This window comes from Schistocerca nitens, chromosome 2 (assembly GCF_023898315.1).
Source record: "Schistocerca nitens isolate TAMUIC-IGC-003100 chromosome 2, iqSchNite1.1, whole genome shotgun sequence".
NCBI classification, from domain to species: domain Eukaryota; kingdom Metazoa; phylum Arthropoda; class Insecta; order Orthoptera; family Acrididae; genus Schistocerca; species Schistocerca nitens.
The window spans coordinates 934,919,524-934,943,148 of NC_064615.1; the positions used below are offsets into that span (position 1 = coordinate 934,919,524).

Here is a 23,625-nt window from a genome sequence, read left to right on the forward strand (position 1 = left end):
AAACTCCTTTTATTTCCGGCATTGCTTCTGCAATGTAGGGATTGAACAGTAGTGGCAAAAGACTGGATCCCTTTCTTACACCCTTTTTAATCTGAGACTTCATCCTCTGTCTTTCACATTTACTGTTTCCTCTTGGGTATTGTACATACTGTACATTACCTGTTTTTCCCTATAGCTTACCCTATTTTTCTCAGAATTTTGAACATATTGCACCATTTTACATTGTCAAATGTTTTTTCCAGGTTGACAAATCGTAGGAATGTGTCTTGATTTTTCTTTAATCTTGTTTCCATTATCAACTGCAATGTCAAAATGGGCTCTCTGGTGCCCTTACCTTTCCTAAAGCCAAACTGATCATCGTGTAACACACCCTCAATTTTCTTTTCCATTCGTCTGCATATTTTTCTTGTGAGCAACTTGGATACATGAGCTGTTAAGCTGATTGAGCAATAATTCTCACTCTTGTCAGTTCCTACAGTCTTCGGAAATTTGTGGATGGTGTTTTTCAAAAAGTCAAATGGTATATCTCCACACTCATACATTTGACACACCAACTTGAACAGTCATTTTGTTGCCACTTGCGCCAATGATTTTAGAAATTTTGATGGAATTTTATCTATTCCTTCTGCCTGATTTGATTTTAAGTCTTCCACAGCTCTTTTAAATTCCAATTTCAATACTGAATACCCTATCTTTTCAATATTGACTCCTGTTTCTTCTTCCATCACATTATAAAGCTCTCTCTCTTCTGCATTTAACAGTGGAATTCTCATTGCTGTCTTAACCTTACTACCATTGCTTTTAATTTCACCGAAGGTTGTTTTGACTTTCCTGTATGCCAAGTCAGTCCTTCCCCAGAATCTTTTTTTTTTTTTTCGATTTCTCCATTTTTGATTTCTTCTTTTTCATGTAGCCATTTTGCCTCGGCTTCCCTGAACTAATTTGTTTAATTCCTAAGTGACTTGTATTTCTGCATTCCTGAATTTCTCTGAACATTTTTGAACCTCTTTCTTTCAATAAGCAGCTGAAATCTTTCTTCTTTTATCCATGGTGTCTTTGCAGTTACTTACTTTGTACCCACGTTTTTCTTTATAACTTCTGTGATTTTCCTTTCAGAGGTATCCACATCTCCTCAACTGAACTGTGTATTGAGCTATTCCTTATACAGTATCTATAGCCTCGGAGAACTTCAAGCATGTCTCTTCAATCCTTAGTCTTCCATATCCCACCTCTTTGTGCATTGATTCTTCCTTACTAATCTTTTAAACTGCAGCCTACCCTTTACCACAACAAAGTTATGATAAGAGACTATATCAGCTCTTGGGTATGTCTTACAATCCAGTAAATGATTTCAAAATATTTACCTGACCATGATGTAATCCAACTGAAATCTTCTCGTCTCCCGTTCTTTTCCGGGTATACTTTCTCCTCTTGTGATTCTTAAACAGAGTATTTGCCATTACTTGCTGCAGTTTATTGTAGAACTCTGTTAGTCTTCCTCCTCTGCCATTTCTTGTACCAAGCCCATATTCCCCCGTAATTCTTTCTTCTACTTTCTCCCTGAAACTGCATTCCAGTTCCCCATGACTATTAAATTTTCATCTCCATTTACATACTGAATTACTTGCTCAGTATCCTCCTATACTTTTCTGATCTCTTCATCTTCTGCTTGCAATGTCACCCTGTATACCTGAAGTATTTTTGTTGGTGTTAGTTTGCTGTCAGTTCTGATGGGAACAAATCTATCACTGACCTATTCACAGTAACTCACTCTCTGGCCTACCTTCCTACTCATTACAAATCCTACTCCTGTTACACCATTTTATGTTACTACTGTTGATATTTCCCTATACCTGTCTGACCAGATATCCTTGTCTTCTTTCCATTTCACTTGACGAACACTCACAATATCTAAATTGAGCCTTTACATTTCCATTTTTTGATTTTATAGCTTTCCTATGATGTTCAAATTTCTGACATTCCATGCCCCAGTTCATAGAACTTTATTCTTTCATTTGTTGTGCTATCTTTTTCTCATGACCGCCTCCCTCTTGGCACTTCTCTCCCTTAGATCATAATGAGGGTTAGTGTGGGATCTTTTTCCAAAGGAACACTTTCTCATTTATAGGTCAAATGTCTTATGGATACATGTTATGTGTCTTTAATGCTGTAGTTTCAATTACATTCTGCATCATCATGCCATTAATCATTGCTAATTCTTCCACCTTTAGGAGCAGTTTCCCAGCTTAAGGTTGAGAGAGTGCCTTGAACCTCTGGCCACTCCTCTGCCCTCTTTGACATGCCTGTTGGTTGAATAAGGATGACTTCTTATGCCAGAAGTCTTTCGCTGCTGTTGCTGATGATTTTTATTCAAAATTTAAGCAGTGTTGGGGTTTGAACGTGAGACCAAGGAAATTTTGTTTACTAATTGAAGATGCTATCCGTAGGCAACAAGTGCATGCATTCATGCATTATAATGTTGGGCTAGGTCTCCTTGTTCTTTACAGATATAATGTGTCAGAGGTCTCGCCATATCACATGGTTCTGAATGTCCTTGAAGATTGCATTGATGTTACATCATCAGTCATATGCTTCCAGTTTCTCTGTGGTGATTGCTGCATAATATTTCATCTGTCCTTGACTGTGAATGAAGACTGTTTGTTCATTTCTCTGCTCTCCTACAATTTAGCAGCATGGCATTTATTTTCCTGATGTACCTCTCCTAGTGCAATTCCTTTTGTGATATCCTCCTCTCTTATGTTTGAAACTGACCTTTTAGGTGGGTGGATTCATGAACTTTTCCTTACAAGAGTCTGTTGGGACTTCTTCTGTTAATGTTAGAGCTATTACTTGAGCTATTAAAAAATCCTCCCCTCTTACTGTCACAACTGTTTTAATCTTCTCATCTTGAACTCCCTGTGTGATTATTGGTGGTGCTTGCTTCCCAATTAGAGACTAGCTTTCTGGAATGCCTGCTCCCCTCGTTACTCCCCACCCCCCCACCCCCACCCATCCCTCCTCCCTCCCCCCTCCTTCCCCGCTCCTTCCCCCCTCCAGAATGGTTTTTTGGAATCACGGTTGTGTAGTGTCAATGCCACTTGTCCATTGGGTCATGCTTAAGCTCTGCTGTGTCTGCTAGAGAATAATGGTCATGCATGGTAATCCAAAGTCCATTTCGACTCGTAGTTCTCCAATTCAATTCCCTTCACACCTGCTCAAGTTGCAGTGAAATCGTGTATGAGTAGATTACTTTGTGGTTTCCTACAATCTTACTTTTAAGAAATTTTAATAATGTGCTATAATTATGGCTTGGTGTTAGTTCAAAAGCTAAATCAAAATTCCATGTGAACACTCTTCAGTTCACCTTTATTCCCATCAAAAGCTCTGGGAATTAGCTGATATGCATCAGATATGATTATGTTCTGGGTGGGGGCATCACTTCCTTCTAGATTCATATTAGGGATTTTTCATTCTTTCTCAGAACCATGCACCTCATTTGTATGCTGTATTATGATTCACTTACCATGTTTTTTAATCAAGTTGGCAGTGCTGTGTTGCGTCTTGTGAAGGCATAACATTGGAACTTAGTTCTTTCTACATGCATATGCTGCTGACAAGTTGTCTCTCCGAGAAAATCCTATCTTTTGTACTCTGACACATTAGTTCTTAGTTAAGGTACTCACCTAGCTATCAAAGCCTGGACCTCACATATGATACCAGTTCATATGTTGGAACCCCATGTGATTTGCACTCTACTTGCTTTGAATCTTGTAATCAGGTGGGAGGAGACATGGGATTTTAGGTCATCTGTCTCTTGCATGTGAGCTGCTACGTGTGGGGGTGAAATGTGACAGGTGTCAAGCTGAAATTTTCTGGTTCTCTGTGGTTAGAGACAGCACAAAATGACTCTGATGTCGGAGGAAGGAGGTACATTTGGTGCCCATAATGAGATTCTGGCTTGGCTTTTGGTCTGTGTTTGTCATTTTTGTGCATTCACATGAACGTGCCTAAAAGCGCAGGCACCGGATTATAAGTTGAGTCCTGAGACCCACTTAAGAAGTGTAAAACATAGATGAGGCTTGTAACTTCAAGCTGTTACTGGATGCTCCAACTAGTTACCAGTACAAGTGGCCACACCAGCGTAACATCCTATTAGAAATAGGGTAAAAATTTTATTGAATGGTACTTCATACCATGAATCAGGAAGGAGTCAGTTGCCAGTGCTCTAATTGAACCCTTAGGTTAAGTACACGTCATAATGGAAGTGACAAGCAGATATTAAGTACTTGCAGGCAAAGGTATGAAGGAAACCACTAACCACATTCCACAGGTACCCACAGGCAAGTTTTGTAGTCCCTTTTAGTGTACAAGTGTAACTGAGTATAATTATTCTTACTCACACAGTCCCTGCTGTTGCCTGGTAATCACCCAAAATGCTAGTTTCAGTGTATGATGGGGCTGAATTTTACTGCTTGCCGATTGGTGGTGTCTGTATACTGCATTTGGGCCTGTTTCCTTAAAGTAGCGCATGACTGCATCATCTTTGGAATCCAATTTGCAGTAAGTGAACATGATCTCAGCAGTTTCTTAATGTGCATGAGCGCATACGGAACTGGAAAAAGGGACTAGCATTGCCTATCTCATTCTGATTGACTAGGCTCACTGCTAATATTCGTATCTGGATGATTTTTTTTTATTTTTTGGCATCCCCTTCTTGATTCAGTCATTACAATGCATGTAAATCTCTAGATTAAATAATTTCAAAGCTGCCTACTGAGTAGAAATAACAGATGAATGATAAGAGAAACCCTCTCTCAATTTTGTGTTATGTAGCTACCATCTCATTACAATTTTTTTTTTTTTTTAATTCTGAAGCATTCAGGAATTCGTGTATTCATCAATCTAGGATATCTAAAGTAAAATATCACTGTTCTTTAATTTTTAATGTAAGGGAATAAAAGTATTATGAAATGCTCTCCTCTGTTTAACTGTACAAAACCAGTGTTGTTACTGAAAACAAATAATGGCTTATTTTTAATGGTTTTTATGAACATATGTTGTAGGCTGCTGTCTTGAAATATGAAAACAATGTGATGAACATCAGGCAGTTCAATTGTTCACCACATCCATACTGGTTGCCAAACTTCATGGATGTTTTCACATGGTCACTGCCATTTGTAGGAGAAAAAGGTAATTCATTTCTTTTATATGTACCAATTCACCTTTGGATACCTTTTGCTTTTTTTTTTTTTTTTTTTTTTTTTTCCTCAGATGGGCCAGCTAAGGACCATGTGCCCATTTCCATTTCTTATTTGTTGTTGTTGTTGTTGTTGTTGTTCCCCCCCCCCCCTCCCACACACACACACACACACACACACACACACACACACACACACACACACACACACACACTATTTTTTCATCTGTTCACTGTGTGTTCTCTTTCCGTCTTCTAACCACCTTCTCCTTTAACCATAATTCATTTTTATTATTTATTAGTCTGCAAGCTGTATTTGTTATTTTACAGCATCTGTTCTTATTTCAAATTAAAAGTTATTTTAGCATTCTCATAAACTTAAATCAGGTTTAATCGGCATCATAAGTTGTTAATATCAGCTAACAGTTACAAAGTTACAAATATTTATGGTATTAAATACATATAGTGTTTCTCTCGTTTAAACCACAGCTGTTCTTGTTATCTTGACGAAGTTTAAATTTCACATGAAACTTGTTATAATAACTGACTTTCTCTTATTTCATTAGTACCTTACACTCACAGTAAAGAAACTTCCTGGCAGATCAAAACTGTGTGCCAGACCGAGACTTGAACTAGTGACATTTGCCTTTACCAGGCAAATGTTCTACCAATTGAATTCCCCAAGGTTGATTCAAGACCCATCCTCACAGCTTTACTTCTGACAGTACCTTGTTTCTTACCTTCCAACTTTACGGAAGCTCTCCTGTGAACCTTGTAAGACTAGCACTCCTCTAAGAAAGATATTGCAGAGACAGAGCTTAGCCCCAGCCTAAGGGATGTTTCCAGAATGAAATTTTCACTCAGCAATATCCTTTCTTCCAGGAATGCTAGCCCCGCAAGGTTTTGCAGGAGAGTTTCTGTGGAGTTTGGAAGGTAGGACATGAGCTAATGCCTGAAGTAAAACAGTGAGGATGGGTCATGAATCATGCTTCGATAGCTCAGTTAGTAGAGCACATTCAAGCAAAAGGCGAAGGTCTAAAGTTTGTGTCTCGGTCCAATACACAATTTTAATCTGCAACAGTTTAATATCAATGCACATTTGAATATAGAGTGAAAATTTCATTCTGGAAATAAAAAAAAATCAATGATGGCTAGGCTGGTTTGGTTATCTATTTTGCAGATGAATGTTTTCTTGTCTATTGGTTGATAATGATTTGTAAGCTTATTAGATCTTAATATTGTGGTTGCTACCAGGAAAAGTAAGTGTGAGGTTACAGCTTCAGTCACTTACTATGTGTCCATCATATTTGTTGCAGTCACAGAGATGCTTGTGAATGTGCTGAATATTTGTTCAGATGATGAACTCATGTCTGATGGAGATGAAGGGCTTGAAGAAGGTATGTATTTGTGCTGTGTGTTCTCTGTAATTACCATTACAACACTAGTTGATACGAATTCTAAAGTATTTAAAGTAGTAGTATATTTTCTTTTTTATCTGTGTTAAGAGTGTTGACATGTATTAATGTTAATTACATTCTCTGTTTACATTTAAGTGAAAATTATTAGTATATTTTGTATTAAAGCTGTATTAATGCAATGGCGTGCAGATAATCTTCAGTTCTGTGGATTCTCTTTGGTTTTCTGATTCTATGTTTCTATAAAATATGTATGATGGAAAAGTCCATTCAACTCAATAATAAGAGGGAATAGCATATCCAGACTTTTTAATAACTTTAGATTTTGTGTTCATTGAATTCAAAACCTTGTAATTCTTCATTTTTAATTCAAAGCATTCAAAGTAAAAGTGGGAGCAAAATATGTGTGAATGCAGATTAAATTTTGCAGTATCAAGGAAGTTAACTGAAGTAAGATTTTCTTTGATCTGAAGCCCTTATAAATCTATAACTGGACTGGCACTGAGATATCCATTGTATATCACTGCCATTTTAATAGTGTGGCAGACATAATGACTGATAGTTTTGTATAGCAAATTTTCAGCTGGGTAATTACAGAAAAAGGAAAGAAAAGTATTTCCTGCTACACATTAAATGCAGCAGAAATTTGTTCAAAGTGGTCAGTATGATAAATAAATAAATAAATTGGAATGACGCTTGTCTTAATGCAGGAAAGAGTTTGTAACAGTTTAAGTGAATGGGTTATCATCCCTGGTGGAGTAATTTGTGCTTTTAAAGCAACATTTTTTCTTACCTCTCAGTGAAGTATTTAGGCCATTACACAGTAAAATAACTCTTTAACAGCCAAAATGCATCAATTGTGATGGTAAATAGAGCTATCTGAGCTGAGTTGAAATACAGGGCAACTAGTTTGCAGCAGTTCAGAAATTTGGAGCTGAAAGGCGGAGATTTGAAAACCTGAATTATGAAACATTATAAGAACTTAATTCTCGAAAAGAATCTGGAATGAACACAAGTAGACAATTGCAAGAATGTATCCAGGCAGATATGTGTGTGTGTGTGTGTGTGTGTGTGTGTGAGAGAGAGAGAGAGAGAGAGAGAGAGAGCGCAAATTTTAAGTATCACTCCTAACTGATAAATATAATATGTGTATTATGTATTTACCACACTTTTATCATTTTTGATAGTTTAAGTAAAGTAGTTGGATTACTTCATTCTCTATAAATCTTTCATTCAGTGTCCAGTTCAGAAAGAACTTACCTTCACTTTTGTGTGCCAGATAAAAGGACCACCATACATTTCTTTTCCTACTTTTTCACTCTTTCGATTTATTGGATGGGTTTCAGGATAAGGAGGAAATGTCATGACAAATACACAGAAACATTCTATGTATTTATCATATGGAATTATAACACAAAAATTATGTATTAGTGATATTTTAAGTTAGGCTACTGGGTATTTTTTTCCTCCAGTAATTCATATTAAAGGGGGTTTATACTTGTATTTTATTGTTTTATCTGGCAGCACGTACAGCATGTGATTCATTTCAGTGAAGCTATGAAAATGAAGTTTTGTACAGATGATGATGTGTCCTTTTAGGAAGTGATGACCTGAGGATTTGTTATGAGAGTTTTAATTAGAGCAATAGTTTTAAATACGCACATAGTGTGTAGTGACTTCCATAGTCTTTGAACCTTGGTATACTGCTTAAATATATGAAACTTTTAATGTGAGGCCTTATCTTCTCATTAGTTTGGATTTTTAAAGTGTCATTCATTTATATGATTTTGCATAGATCAAAAGAAATTTGTTGGTGCTTACTTTGTTGCTCTCATAACTATCCACGAGCGTGCAGACATGAGCATATTTTAAAGGGTTTGGTAACAAAAATGTTCATGTAGTTCATTCCGTTGATTGTCATAAATATTTATTCTCTTTATGATTCTAGCTTTTGAATTGGTTAGCTTTGAAAATAACTGACAAAGAGACAAACATTCCGATTTCATATTTTAATTATATTTAGAGCATTTGAGTAATACTCATTTTCATTTAATTTTTCTTTACATTCAGTGTTCTTTTTCCATATACGCTAAATGAAAAAAAAATTCCAAGGGAACAGTGCTGTTAATTATAATTTTAAGTACTGTATTGCAAAATCAGTTACATTGACATTATCTTTGTTATTTTTATATAATAAATGTTATTTAACATGCTCAGTATAAAATATTTACCCACATATTTTCCTTCATTCTTTGTGATTGTTCATTTTGGAATTCTGACAGATGGTAAGAATCAAGACTTCATTTGTAATATGTTTGTAGATGTGTGTTTGGTAGTTGGCCTGCACAGGTTAAATGAGTTCCAGTTATTTTTGTCTTATTACAATTGTTCTTTTTAGATATTTTGTTTGTAGTTTTTATATATACATCTCAATTGGTTTCATGGCACCAGACTAAAGGGTGAAATCTATTATTTCTCCTACACATTTATATTAAATAGATTCTGTCAGTCTTCTTAATTTTTCATTAATGCTTAGACAGTCATTTTCATGCCCTTACACTTGCGTAATTTAAAAAATCGGAAGTTACAGATAATAGTGATTTTATCTAATATGCTAACTTGTATTTAAAATGGTACTCAAATATATGGAAATGGTGTTGGCTGGCTTAGTTATATAGTCATAATCCCATTTAGAGATATTAAATCATCTTTTTGCATATGGTATACATTTATTGTAATTTTTCAGAATTTTGTATTGTTCATTCTATTAACAGAAAATTGGGGAAAATGACTGTTTACAGTGAAATGACTGTCACATTCTTGAAAATAAGAGTAATAATGAAATAGTAATAGTGATAAATATCTTTAAATATAATTTTCCAGACTATTAATGCAACTCCCAAATACCACTTGACCCCTTGAGAAAAACTGTTCTTTAAGCAAAATTTTATCAAGTTACAAATAATTTGCTCTATTACTTTGATTTCTGTCATTCATTCGTGTATTTTGAACTTGTTTTCTTTATCTTGTGGTACATTACTGCTTATAAGTGTCATTTGATCAGTCTTTTGTAATAAGAGCTTGCTGTTATGTTTTTTAAATTCACAAGTTATTATATCTTGCTGCATATCTACCCCTTAGTAGAGTTTACTGAGAAATGCACATGAGAGAATTTAAATATTGGTGTTGGTCCCTAATCCTTCTTTACTCTTACCATTGAATTTTATATACCTTTAAAATTGAATTGTCAGAGTTGACTGGTAGTATTTTCAATTTGTCTCTATTACTCTTTCCGGAAGTGACTTTTTCATCTTCTCACACCCTCCTGTGCCCTCTCTCTTTAATTACTTTAATTTTCTAAACAATTGCACCTTCTGACTGCACTGTACCTTCTCTATATGCATTGGGACTCTGAATTGCCGGGTGCACAGGGAAACTTTTTATACAAAAGAATGGTAAGTTTCTTGTGCAATTTTGGGTTTTTCTCATTGAGTTTTTCTTATTAAAATTATAGAATCACCAGATACACCTAATACTTTCACCTAGTTGTGTGCTTTTTTTTACTGCTATAATTTTGTCTCCACTGGAAAAAATAGTTTGTTACTTATTTGGTTATAAGTATGTATTACCATTGGAGAGTGTTGGTTTCTGTGCAGTGAGCAGAAGAGAAACTAATGGCATGTCAGTGTGCTTCTGGTGTGGAAGTTCAACCACACTTAACCGTTCTCATACAATCAGCTCCAAATTTGAAAATACAGACTTTTCCCACTAATGTTGTCACTGATCTTATAAGAGGTAAACATCAGTTCATTATCACCTTCAAAATTCTTGCTTACAGACATTTTAGAAACACAGTAATATGTCATAAGTTTATTAAAGACCAGGAGGCTTATTCTTACATTTCTCAGAACTTTAAACAATGGGTATGAAAACTGAACATGTTTCTATGCTGGAGGTCATCTTGTGGCTTCGTTATTGTGAACTTGTTTTGATTTTCTTCACTCTGTTCAGTGGGAAACAAAGGTTAATGCACACTCCTGCCTGGTCTTGTCTCAGTAGCCACAGTTGTTAACAAAACCCTACTTGTGTACATATCTAACACCTGCATCTTTGTGTTTGTTTCCTTTTTTTCCACAGTATTTTTGATAAGTGTCTAGGAATCTTGAAGTGAATTTATTTCAGAATGAATGGTTTAGTTATAGTGGAGTAGCTTTGTGTTCCGTAAATTTTGCTTAGAAAGCATGAACATTGCCTTTAGTTTCTGTGTTTTATAATTTTACTTTTGTGAGTGTGTGTGCGTGTTGGTATTTTTACCACTAATACATTCTCATGAATATTTATTCGTTTACTAGTTCATTTATTTTGTGTTTAAAATGAACAATTTTGAGTTATTTATGTGGTTATATAATCACTCAGGCGATATCACATTTATAGTTAAATTTGCTGTAGGGTTCTGGTAGAGTACTGGACATTTTTGTTATTGATGTTTGTATAATCTCATAAATGTATTTAGTATAAGTAAGTTAAATTCTTTTATTAACCATTGATTGTTAATAACATTTATTAATATGCTGAAGCTCAATATCAGTTAAATTTAAGGCTAGGTGACATGTTTAGTTGTTAAAAGTCAAATTTTACTTGTTTAATTTTGCATTTTCATTACACAGTTACATAAAATTACTTTCATCATTAATTATTAATTTCTTTTTGTGCTGATATGAAATGCTTTTGTTTTTCTGGTTGACAACAGTGCAAGATATTGATGTTTTTTCTTATTTTTGCACTGAAAATTCTGTAATACAAGCTCAGCTAAATTTAAAAAAAAAAGTGCAGTAATATGTGCTTGGTGCACTGATAAGGTAAGGAATGAGGAGATTCTTCACAGAATCAGAGAGGAAAGGAGTATGTGGAATACACTGATAAGAAGAAGGGACAGGAGGATAGGACATCCGTTAAGACATCAAGGAATAACTTCTGTGCTGCTAGAGGGAGCTACAGAGGGTAAAACTGTAGAGGAAGGCTAGGACAGGAATACATCAAATAAATAACTGAGGGCATAGGTTGCAAGTGCTACTCTGAGATGAAGTGGTTGTTAAGGAATTTGTGAGGGGCCACATCAAACCAGTCATAAGACTGATGACCACCCCCCACCCAAAAAAAAGTGAACAAGAAACCAGGATACATATTACATCCCACACTGCTACTGGCAGTCTGTAGTTAGCCAATTGAGTTGTACAAGAATTATTATGCTCTGAATTTTCACTGTAGTGCATGTAAAAGTAAAACATGATTTACTGAAAACTGTTGGGACTAAAATGGAACTTTAGATTTATTTGAAATTTGAAAAGAAATGAGGAATTACTAAAGTTTTTGAAATTTTGTACCTACTAAAATGATGTCAATGATTATATCTAGTGATTCCAGTGATAAGTTTTGACTGCAGTTTCTATTAACTGTGTGTCACTGTGTGTACATTTCTTTTAGAGCTGTAACCATTGACATTAGTACACATGCAAAGTAAAAAAGAAGTTACATGAAAAGTGTATATGTATGAAATGTCACTCAATAAAAGCTTATGGAGACACTTAAATTGTTTTAAAAGCATACAAAAAGAAATGCAGAATCTGTACACAGTGTTAAGTGTGAGGAAATGTTTAAAAGAGGGCAGACGTCATTTGAACAAGACTTCTGTCATTGTTGACTTTCTACATCAGTGGATGATCACCACTTGAAGTCTATTAGTGTAGAGATCTGTAGACAGCATTGACTAATGGTCTCAGATTGCTAGGATGTCAATATTATTTGGCGTTGTACAGTTTAGATGAACTGAGCTTAAATGAATCACATCATTACAAAATCTGTCACTTAGTTGCTGATAAAAGAAAAGATCAGTCATCATCCATGAGAAGATTGAGAATGAAAACACTGATGAAAACTTCTAGAAAAAACATAATTATAGCTTTTGTTTCATGTTTGAATATCTGCAATTTGGACTGAAGTTGAGGTTATCACAAAGGGTTGGAATGGTCTCTGTGCCCAAAGAAAGCACACGTACTCCTGCAATACCTACAAAAAAAATCATTGCACGCCTTTTTTGTACACTGTGGACATATGGTAAATGAATAAATAATACTTCATATTTTTAATTTCTTCATGAGAAGCTGTGTGCAGGAAAAACACAGTGCTGTGCAAAAAACTTTGAGGGAATATTATTGTGGTGTCACACCAACACAGCAACATACTCACTCATATTGGTACGCAGTTATATACGAAAACATTGTATTGTTGTTGGGTCATACATATTATGTTCACTCACTGTGATGGCCAAAACATAATTTATTACTCTTTCCAAAAAATACATGGAATAAGCAAAGCAAAGATAAAAAAAAATTCTAATGAGAGAACTTCATGATGTCCAAAATAATGCATTTTTGTAACATTGCAAAAATGGAAGAAATGCTAGAAGTGATATGTCATCAAAGGGGGATGTGAATTGGGGGGGGGGGGGGGGTAAGAGAGAGAGAGAGAGAGAGAGAGAGAGAGAGAGAGAGAGAGAGACTAATTTGAAAATGAAGGTGTCTAGTATGCAGTAAGATGAGCAGTAAAATGTTTATTGTAGAAAATTGTCAATTTTTGGAGATTCAGCATGTGTCTTTGATCTGTCTTGGATCTATGTTGTATTGTGGAGCACCCAGTTATGTCCTCCACCGATGCCCAGGCTTTTCTTTATTTTTTTTATTCTGTATAGTGAGCAAACAGAAAATATAAATTGGATTAAAACAGTGTTTGCCTTCATTTAGAAACCAGTGAATTTGCAATTTGCAGTACTGTCTTTCTTTGACGGTATCACTCATAAAAATTCTACATTGGATTTAAGAGAAGTACCATAACCACTTACCTGTACTGGTATTAACAGAGATGTGTCAGTACTTCCCAAAAAATTATTGTACTGTATTTTTCATCAGTTCATGAACTGTAAAGAGCTGAGCATTGCGAGCCTATAAACAACTATGTTCCTTACAGGTTAGTTGACATGTCCCTTTGTTGAATTAATGTTGACAACTGGAAATTGATGTATCTGTGTAATAATGCATAGATGTACGGTTTTGGCAATTGTCTATGCTACTTTTAAAGAATGAATAACTTCATGTTTCTCTCGTTGTGGTAACTGTATGAGATGTCAGGAGGCACTGCAAAATAAAATATGCTTATAAACGATTTAAGTGTATTTTCTTGAATACAAATTCTTCTGAAAAATAAAAATTGTCATTGGTAGGCACTCTGTCACCAGAACAACAATAAAGCAATAATCTTAATTTTTTAAGAAACATATGTAAATTGAAGAATCCATTCTCATAGCAAAATGAGATTTCTTTTCATTGGAATTTTTTAAACATGGGCCACAGCATTACAGTAGACATAAGTGAATTATTTATTTCAGTACCAGTGGAGATATTAATGTGTTTCATGCTTTGCATATTCCCCTTTCTCTATTCTAATGCAGTTGAGATATGTGCTATTAGCTTATACTCAATTTGCGTAATAATAAAAGTTGCTAAGGTGCTTCTTCCATTACAAACTGGGATTATTTTAAAAGTTCCAATATATGCAGATAATCATAATAACCATACTTTAGATGAACCTTTTTTATACTGGGCTTAAAGGCAAGTTCATCTGTACATATGTATATGCCCTTGTAAGAAGTTAGAATGTATGTTGGCACATGCTTATATTCAATTCACAAGCTGACTGTAAATAGAACATGGAGAGATGATTAGTTTTTTTATCTTGCATTGCTATTTTTAATTTAATTTAAATGAAATCTTTTAATTAATTATGAAATGACAATTCATAAATAAGTAGCACACAAAGGTTGTAAATTTTGTTTTGTTCAAGCTGAAGTGCATGGTAATTTAATGTAGTAGCTTTCATTGTTTGGAAAGCATTAATTGATAAATAAATGCTCCCTTCTGGATGCTTTTCAATTGACATCAAGACTGAAAGCAAAATGTCTTTGTCTATTGTGTGAGATGATAAAAATGCATTTATCAGTATTGGCTGTTGTTGCATTATTGTGAAAACTGTGCACGAGTGATTTTTGCAATACATGCAGGAAAAATAGAATGCAAATGTGACATACATAATAATAAACTATTGTTATGTACTGATGATGAACTTTTCTTGATATAGTGTCTGTATCTTCACATTACAATGTCTTTTAGACATAAATGTATGTCTGAAGGAACATAGAAGGTTCTAACAATTACAACTGTCACAAATATTATGAAATGAATTCACATTTTGTGAATCTTGATCAACGTCAGTTGTTTGTTACACCTGAAAATTTGTGCTGGACCGGGACTCGAACTCAGAACCTGTGCCTTTTTGCGGGCAAGTGCCTTACCAACCAAACTACACAAGCATGACTGAAGACCTGTCCTTACAGCTTTATTTCCACCAGTACATCATCTCTTACCTTCCAAACTTCACAGATGCTCTCCTGTGAAACTTGCGGCACTAGCATTCCATATGTTGTGAAGACATGGCTTAGCTACAGCAGGGGTGGGAGGGGGGGGGGAGTGTTTCCAAAATGAAATTTTCCTTCACAGAAGCCCTCTTGTACACCTTCTGGATAAACATTTATGACAGAAAACATATTGTGTAGAAACGGCGTAGTTTGCAGAATAAATTTTTACTCAACTGCAGTATAAAACAGTCATTTGGAAATCTCTTGTTATTAGTGGAAACATATGTATTACAGAAATAGACAAAAATATTCAGATGTTTGAGTAAGGCTTAAGTTTGGAAAAAATGCAGTCATTGTAGAGGACATGAATGAGAATCCAGATGTTACACAATGCCTAGCATACAGTGGAGTGTTAAAAGTTTGGTAGCTGAACTGCTGTGTTCGACATTCATTTTGGACAAATACTAGGTAAGATTGTTAGTAAAAGGAGGGCACACATTGTTGTGGTAGGCATATCAAACAGATGGGTGTAGGTCATTTAGTTTTCATTGGATATGTTTTTAGTTAGAATTTTCAAAACTGTGTTCCCATAAGTATTGTTGCAGAAAGTGTTTTTTCTATAACTCATTGTGTTGAAGTGGAAGGAGGATAGTACCCTCCCCTGACTTGCTGACCAAGTGATCTTTGCGCTGTTTGGTATCAGGAAACACATTCATTTGATGAGAAAAAGCATCTCTCTTGAGACACAGGGTAGGCAGCTGCCATACACTACTCCTCTCACTCATCCACCTAATTACCACCCAGCCAGGTGTTGCCAATTCAGTCTCAGTTTTAAGAAAACTGGAACAAGTAATGTATATTGTGTAGTAATTGGTATACCCAGAGCCTTTTGTTGTGAAATTTCATAACTATTTTTTGGCTCTCTGCTGTTCTCTTTGCAACTGAAAATGCCAGATGAGTGTGGGTTAAAAAAGTTCCCAATAGCATTTTACTTTCAATCCATTCTGTTATTTTGCTAATGGTAAAAACTAATAAAAATGTAAATGCAGCAAGTATTCACAATTATCTGAATCCTGCCTATCTGACAGCAAAATGTTAGGCACAACTCTCATACGGTCTACACCCTTAGTTTACTCTGTAGGGTGTAGGTACATTTTATAAGGTGGTAGCATAAGTATTTTTGCTTGCAGAAAGGATTGTCACTTGGCACTGGAGTGTGAGCTGATACAAAATTTTACGGCATATTAAAAGCATGTATCAGACTGGGATTCAGACCCACAACTTTTCCATTTTTGAAGCAAATGCTGTATGTATTAAGCTGTCCATGTACAACTCATGAGAGCTTTACTTACACCAGCATTTCTCTTCTAGTTTTTAAACTTGACAGAAATTATTGTATGTACTTTACACAAATTTGCATTAGTGGGGGGAAAGAGGATATTGTGAAGAAATCACTTATCCGCATGCTTGCTATGTTTGAGATATCAGATCTAGGGTATTATACTTTTTTAACTAGAAAAAAAAAACATTGCATTGTATGGTCTTCTTTTTTCTTCAGTTGTAACACAGAAAAACTGAGTGTGATTTCTATGTGATGCATCCCAATCCATAAATTAAGCATTGGAGGACATACCTATTGTACAGCATAGCTTTTTATTCCACCACTAGCACTTCATTGTAAAATTAAGAATAGTCTCAGTACACTGCCACGGATCTAGACTGTGTTAGGGCTGAAGATATACTACTGTGGTGATTAAGTTTTGCAGGAGGTAATGTGGGACCCTTCTGGGAAGTGGAGATATCTCTAGGCCAGGTGTACCATAGGTACGTTTAAGTTGTGTTGACAAGGGAGAAGAAGGGTGTCCAGAAAATAGGCAATGAACACAGCAGGCAAGAGTGTTATACTGGTGTTGTTCTGTGACAGAGATGTGAACAAAGAAGTGGAATAAAACAGTTTGAGGGCTCTATTTTAGCACTATTCTGCAAGTTTCACTACTATTTTCATGGCAGATCTACTTGAAAACCTTGGATGAGCGGAAAGAAATGCCTTATTTTACTGTGAACAGCATGGCAACCAAAGAGATGTTAGTTATCTACTGATTGCTAGAACCACAGTATTTTTGATCACATCCAGCAAGGTATTGGCAGAATGCACTAAACTTCTGCAGCAGAATCATAGACAAATGTTTGTAAAATGCACGAGTGTTCTGCAGTGTGTGAAAAGTGTGTAGTTTAGATTCCAAATGGAGTGGGTTTGGGGAGCTACTGCAAGTCTTCCCTCTTCTTCCACTCCTCCATGCGGATGGCTATGCCACCAAACTTACTAGGCATCCAGCTATAAAGTGAATGACGCGTGATAAACAGTTGACAGTACAAGAAAAGAAACTTTTGAAGTTTGATGCTGTAGAAGAGTGCTGAAGAATAAACAGACATCTCACAAATGAAGGTCGGACTAAATCAGAATTAGGAGAAATGAGACATCAGTTCATAGTTAATTTGGTAATGGAGGGAAATCTTGGGGTGGGGTGTTAAAATTGCGGAGGGAGTTAAAGCCTCAAATGGAGTAAGCAGTTTCATATTATTGTAAGGTTAAGTAGAGAAGCAGTTCTGAAAAGACTTACACAAGACAGACAGACTGTGGTCATCTGCATCAAACCAGTCTTCAGAATGGTGGCTGCAATAGCAACTGCAACCCCCACCCCCTGTACTTTTCATCCACACCTAGTGTGCACCATTATAATTATTAAGAATGATTTGATGATTAATGATGAGTGATGGCATTGCTAATGTCTGTTAGCTTATTCTTTTGTGTTAAAACAGCAAAGACTTTTACCAGTGCATGAATGATTCATTGGCATTGCATGTGATCATTTTTGTGTGCTGAAGTTGTAATCAGCCACTGACAGGTAGGCTTATTTTTAACTGATCAGAAGCAATGTGCACCATACATCAGAAACACCTTTGTGGTTTCATAATGTTGTTGCACAAGAATTATTGGCGGAAGACCAAAGAGACATTTATTAATCAGTCTGTTCAATCTGTGAAGAACTCACATTACGGATGAAAAATGTGGCTGCTATTTGTAATTCATCAAATGTCAAAACAGTGTTGTAATTTTGTCATACTAATCTCAACATGCTGAGGGAATTAGATTAAGAAATGAGACACTTAGTAGTAAAGGAGTTTTGCTATTTAGGGAGCAAAATAACTGATGATGGTCGAAGTAGAGAGGATATAAAATGTAGACTGGCAATGGCAAGGAAAGCGTTTCTGAAGAAGAGAAATTTGTTAACATTGAGTATAGATTTAAGTGTCAGGAAGCCGTTTCTGAAAGTATTTGTATGGAGTGTAGCCATGTATGGAAGTGAAACATGGACAATAAATAGTTTGGACAAGAAGAGAATAGAAGCTTTCGAAATGTGGTGCTACAGAAGAATGTTGAAGATTAGGTGGGTAGATCACATAACTAATGAGGAGGTATTGAATAGGATTGGGGAGAAGAGGAGTTTGTGGCACAATTTGACGAAAAGAAGGGACCGGTTGGTAGGACATGTTCTGAGGCATCAAGGGATCACAAATTTAGCATTGGAGGGCAGCGTGGAGGGTAAAAATCATAGAGGGAGACCGAGAGATGAATATGCTAAGCAGATTCAGAAGGATGTAAGTTGCAGTAGGTACTGGGAGATGAAGGAGCTTGCACAAGATAGATTAGCATGGAGAGCTGTATGGAGTGTAGCCATGTATGGAAGTGAAACATGGACAATAAATAGTTTGGACAAGAAGAGAATAGAAGCTTTTGAAATGTGGTGCTACAGAAGAATGTTGAAGATTAGGTGGATAGATCACATAGCTAATGAGGAGGTATTGAATAGGATTGGGGAGAAGAGGAGTTTGTGGCACAATTTGACGAAAAGAAGGGACCGGTTGGTAGGACATGTTCTGAGGCATCAAGGGATCACAAATTTAGCATTGGAGGGCAGCGTGGAGGGTAAAAATCATAGAGGGAGACCAAGAGATGAATACGCTAAGCAGATTCAGAAGGATGTAAGTTGCAGTAGGTACTGGGAGATGAAGGAGCTTGCACAAGATAGATTAGCATGGAGAGCTGCATCAAACCAGTCTCAGGACTGAAGACCACAACAACAACAACAACAACAACAATCTCAACATGGTGCCCTTGATGGTTTCATGTGTATGATGGTTTAGATTCACCAAAATGTGATGATTGGCATTTGCCATTCACATCTTGTGCATTAATTTGATAAATTTTGACTGCTGGTAATTTTTCTCAAATATACTGAAGCATTACTGCTGGCCGTCCCCTTCTTCATCCCCCTTTGAAGTTCAAGCACCCAGTCTCATTGGTTTTGTATTATATAACATGTTGAATGAAATCTTTGATGAAATATTACTACTGAATGTCACTAACTGAAAACAAGGATGCAAGATACACATATAGCTACCGTGCACACTGCTGATGCCACTGTGCTGTAGGATGCAAGATACACATATAGCTACCGTGCACACTGCTGATGCCACTGTGCTGTAGTGCTGGACTCAGAAATTGCCATGGCAGGAAACCTGAATGAAATCTAAGTGTCCTAACTGGCTGATATCTCCTTATTGACCTGTGTAGATAGGATAGTGGAGCTGTAAGAAGGGTTAAACAAGGTGAAATTTGACACAACATGGTTATCAGTAGTGGGGCAACCAAAGATCAAATTGATTTTCTGTATAGCTAGATGCTTCATTGCTGAGGTTCAGACCAATGAAGACACTAGAGTGTAGTGTTCTTTAGGTAAATAGAATATAATCCATGGAAATAATTCAGATCTATGCATCAGTGTACTTGTATTCCCATGATGAAGTGAAGAGTTACAGGCTCTGATAAATGACAGAAATTCCCATTGCACATTTATAATAAGGAATTGCAATGAAAAGGAGAAAAAAATTAAAGAAGGGTTAAGAAACATTTAAAAAAATGTTACAGTGCCATAAATATCACAAATTTTATATTAGTATAATTTTCCAAGAAGAAAAACATGTTTATTATGAAAAATAATTTTAAAATATATATAAAAAAATTAAAAAAGACTTGCCATGGAGGGTATAAAAATGCAATTATTTATTTAAAAATGGGAGATACACCAAATTAAACTGAGCAATAAGTTTACCATTTCAGAAAAGGAGAATGACACTGACATTGATACTCCATCCAAACAGGCCTCAGAAGGTCCAGTGGTGCCAACCAACTGCCATGTCATCCTCAGCTGATAGGTATTGCTCAATGTGGATATGGTCAGCACACCACTCTCCCGGCCATTGTCAGTTTTCATGATCGGAGCCACTACTCCTCAAGCTAGTAGCTCCTTAATCGGCCTCACAAAGGCTAAGTGCACCCTACTTGTCAATATTGCTCGGCAGACCCAGACAGTCACCCATCCGAGTGCTAGCCAAGCCTGACAGTGCAGAACTTTGATGATATGATGGGAACTGGTTTTACCACTGCAGCAAGGCTGTTGACATACTGACATTGATGGAAGGGGAATAACAAGAGCCATTTTTAAAGTAAGAACCAATAGTGCATCATATCTGCTCATCCTGTCACATGACGTCCATTCAGTCAGCCACTCTTGGTCAGTCTCTCACTACACCGCCATTACATTTCATGTCCCTGCCAGTGTTGGTTGTATGATTATACTGCTCAATTCGTCACCATGTGAATCGGTAATCCCACCAACTGTGAAGTGCACTCACTCATTTGGTTCTTAAATGCAAAACAAGTTTGTCCTGCTGAAATTGACTGGCAGCTTGTTAAAGTTTATGGTGCATGTGTAATGAATTATGGAAATGTGCATAAATAGTAGATGTTGTTTAAAGAGGGAAGGACAAATATTAATGAAGAAGAAAGACCTGGATGGCCTACTGTCATGAGTGAAGACATGACCAAAAGTTGATGAGGCATTTCGCCAAATCAGGTGCTTTGCTGTTGATGAGCTGCATCAGAAATACCCACAAGTTTCAAGATCGCTACCTTTTCACATTGTTACTAACGAACTCTACAACAAAAAATGTGTATAATATGGGTGCTGAAAACATTGAGAATGGAAAACAAAACAAAGTAATGGCACATTCTTTGTCCATTTTGTAGCAGAGTGAGATCTTGAGTCACATTGTGAATGGTGATGAAACGTGGATTGCGCACTACACTCCACAGCATAAACATAAATCCAGTGAGTGACATCTTTCAAGCTCCCTGACAAAACCAGAAAAATGCAAACAAGAACCTTTAACATGGAAAACCATGGCCACTGGTTTTTGGAGCTGGAAAGGCATTCTTCTGTTAGACTTTTTGCCTAGAGAAATGACAATAAATGCTGAGAGGTACCGTGAAACATTATTGATGTTTAGGCACACTATTCAAAATTGTGAGCAGGGCTGCTCACTGGTGGAAACATTCTGATTCATGACAGTGCTCAGCTTCATGTTGTGGCAAGAACAAAGGTGCAGCTGGACAAGCGTAATTGAGAATTACTGAATTATCCACCACACACCTCTGACTTAGCACCATCAGACTTTCATCTGTTTCCAAAAGTGAAGCAATTTCTTGGTTGAAAGAGCTTGGAAGATGATGACATGTTGAAAGAAACTGTTACTAACTGGTTTTGGAATAAAGGAGATACTCACCAAAAGGCAGAAGTGCCGTGACATCAATAGGTACAGAGCCTTGCTAGCTTTTAGATTGAACTTCCTTTTTCAAGCTTTTTGGAGAAATAAACACGTACACGCATGCATGCGTACACACACACACACACACACACACACACACACACACACACACACACTGTTGGGTGGAAGGGGTGGGGTGGGGGAGACAGTGAATTACCTTAGGTTTAGGTCGGGGAGGTTAAATGTAATTTAACTAGCTGTCTCCGACACTCCCCCCCCCCCCTCCCAAATACTGTGTGTGTATGTGTGTGGGGAGGAGAGGGGTGGCATGTATGTGCACTGGTATACGCCATCCCCTGCTCCAGTACCACTGCCCAGTTCGTGTCGGCTAGTTGTGTGCTGCAATCTCAGGCCCTAGTTGGTGAAATCGCATGCCCACCTGTCTGCCACCTACCTCCTCTACCTGCACCCCTAGCTAGCACACAGACAGTTCCCTACTCTACCACAAACTGCTAGACACTTCCCCCCCAACTCTCTCCCTGTCTCCCGGCTCTCTTCTCCATCCCTTACCCCACCTCAATCTGCACCCTCACCTCACCCCAGTACACTCTCCATAGGCCAGGAAATAGTAGGCAGTCAACTGAGCACTATGCAGGCAGACAGGTGTGTGTGTGTGTGTGTGGGGGGGGGGGGTCCTACAAGCTTGAGAAAGGAAGTTCATTCTAAAAGCTAGCAAAGCTCTCCACCTTTTGTTTGTGTACCTGTTGACAATGTGGTGCTCTTGCCTTTCAGTGAGTCACCTTTATTCTTAAATAATTTGTGATTCTTACCAAACAAAAGTGCTGGCAGGTTGATAGACACACAGACAAACACAAACATACACACAAAATTCTGGCTTTCGCAACCAACGGTTGCCTCGTCAGGAAAGAGGGAAGGAGAGGGAAAGACGAAAGGATGTGGGTTTTAAGGGAGAGGGTAAGGAGTCATTCCAATCCCGGGAGCGGAAAGACTTACCTTAGGGGGGAAAAAGGACGGGTATACACTCTCTCTCTCGCGCGCGCACACACACACACACACACACACACACACACACACACACACACACACACACACACACACAAAAGCAGACATATTCAAAGACAAAGAGTTTGGGCAGAGATGTCAGTCGAGGCGGAAGTGCAGAGGCAAAGATGTTGTTGAATGACAGGTGAGGTATGAGTGGCGGCAACTTGAAATTAGCGGAGATTGAGGCCTGGTGGGTAATGGGAAGAGAGGATATATTGAAGAGCAAGTTCCCATCTCCGGAGTTCGGATAGGTTGGTGTTAGTGGGAAGTATCCAGATAACCCGGACGGTGTAACACTGTGCCAAGATGTGCTGGCCGTGCACCAAGGCATGTTTAGCCACAGGGTGATCCTCATTACCAACAAACACTGTCTGCCTGTGTCCATTCATGCGAATGGACATTTTGTTGCTGGTCATTCCCACATAGAATGCATCACAGTGTAGGCAGGTCAGTTGGTAAATCATGTGGGTGCTTTCACACGTGGCTCTGCCTTTGATCGTGTACACCTTCTGTGTTATGGGACGGGAGTAGGTGGTGGTGGGAGGGTGCATGGAACAGGTTTTACACCGGGGGCGGTTACAAGGGTAGGAGCCAGAGGGTAGGTAAGGTGGTTTGGGGATTTCATAGGGATGAACTAACAGGTTACGAAGGTTAGGTGGACAGCGGAAAGACACTCTTGGTGGAGTGGGGACGATTTCATGAAGGATGGATCTCATTTCAGGGCACGATTTGAGGAAGTCGTGATATATTTTTCCCAAGTGGAATGTTTCCCTCTATTATAATTTGTAATTCTCAACTATAACTTTCAGTAC

The 23,625-nt window shown here is 37.2% G+C and overlaps 1 protein-coding gene across 3 annotated transcripts in view; it reads left to right on the plus strand.

The window, feature by feature from the left end:
- LOC126237259 (serine/threonine-protein phosphatase 2B catalytic subunit 2-like) overlaps nucleotides 1-23,625 on the plus strand; it is an 824,140-nt gene that overhangs the window by 779,956 nt on the left and 20,559 nt on the right. For 2 of the 3 annotated variants that reach the window (XM_049947183.1, XM_049947184.1), the window contains exons 9-10: nucleotides 5,064-5,190; nucleotides 6,514-6,594. In XM_049947183.1, coding sequence (XP_049803140.1) covers nucleotides 5,064-5,190; nucleotides 6,514-6,594 — 208 coding nt within the window. Of the gene's footprint in view, nucleotides 1-5,063; nucleotides 5,191-6,513; nucleotides 6,595-10,043; nucleotides 10,068-23,625 lie in introns of all 3 variants that reach the window. The other variant, XM_049947182.1, reaches the window with a different exon arrangement.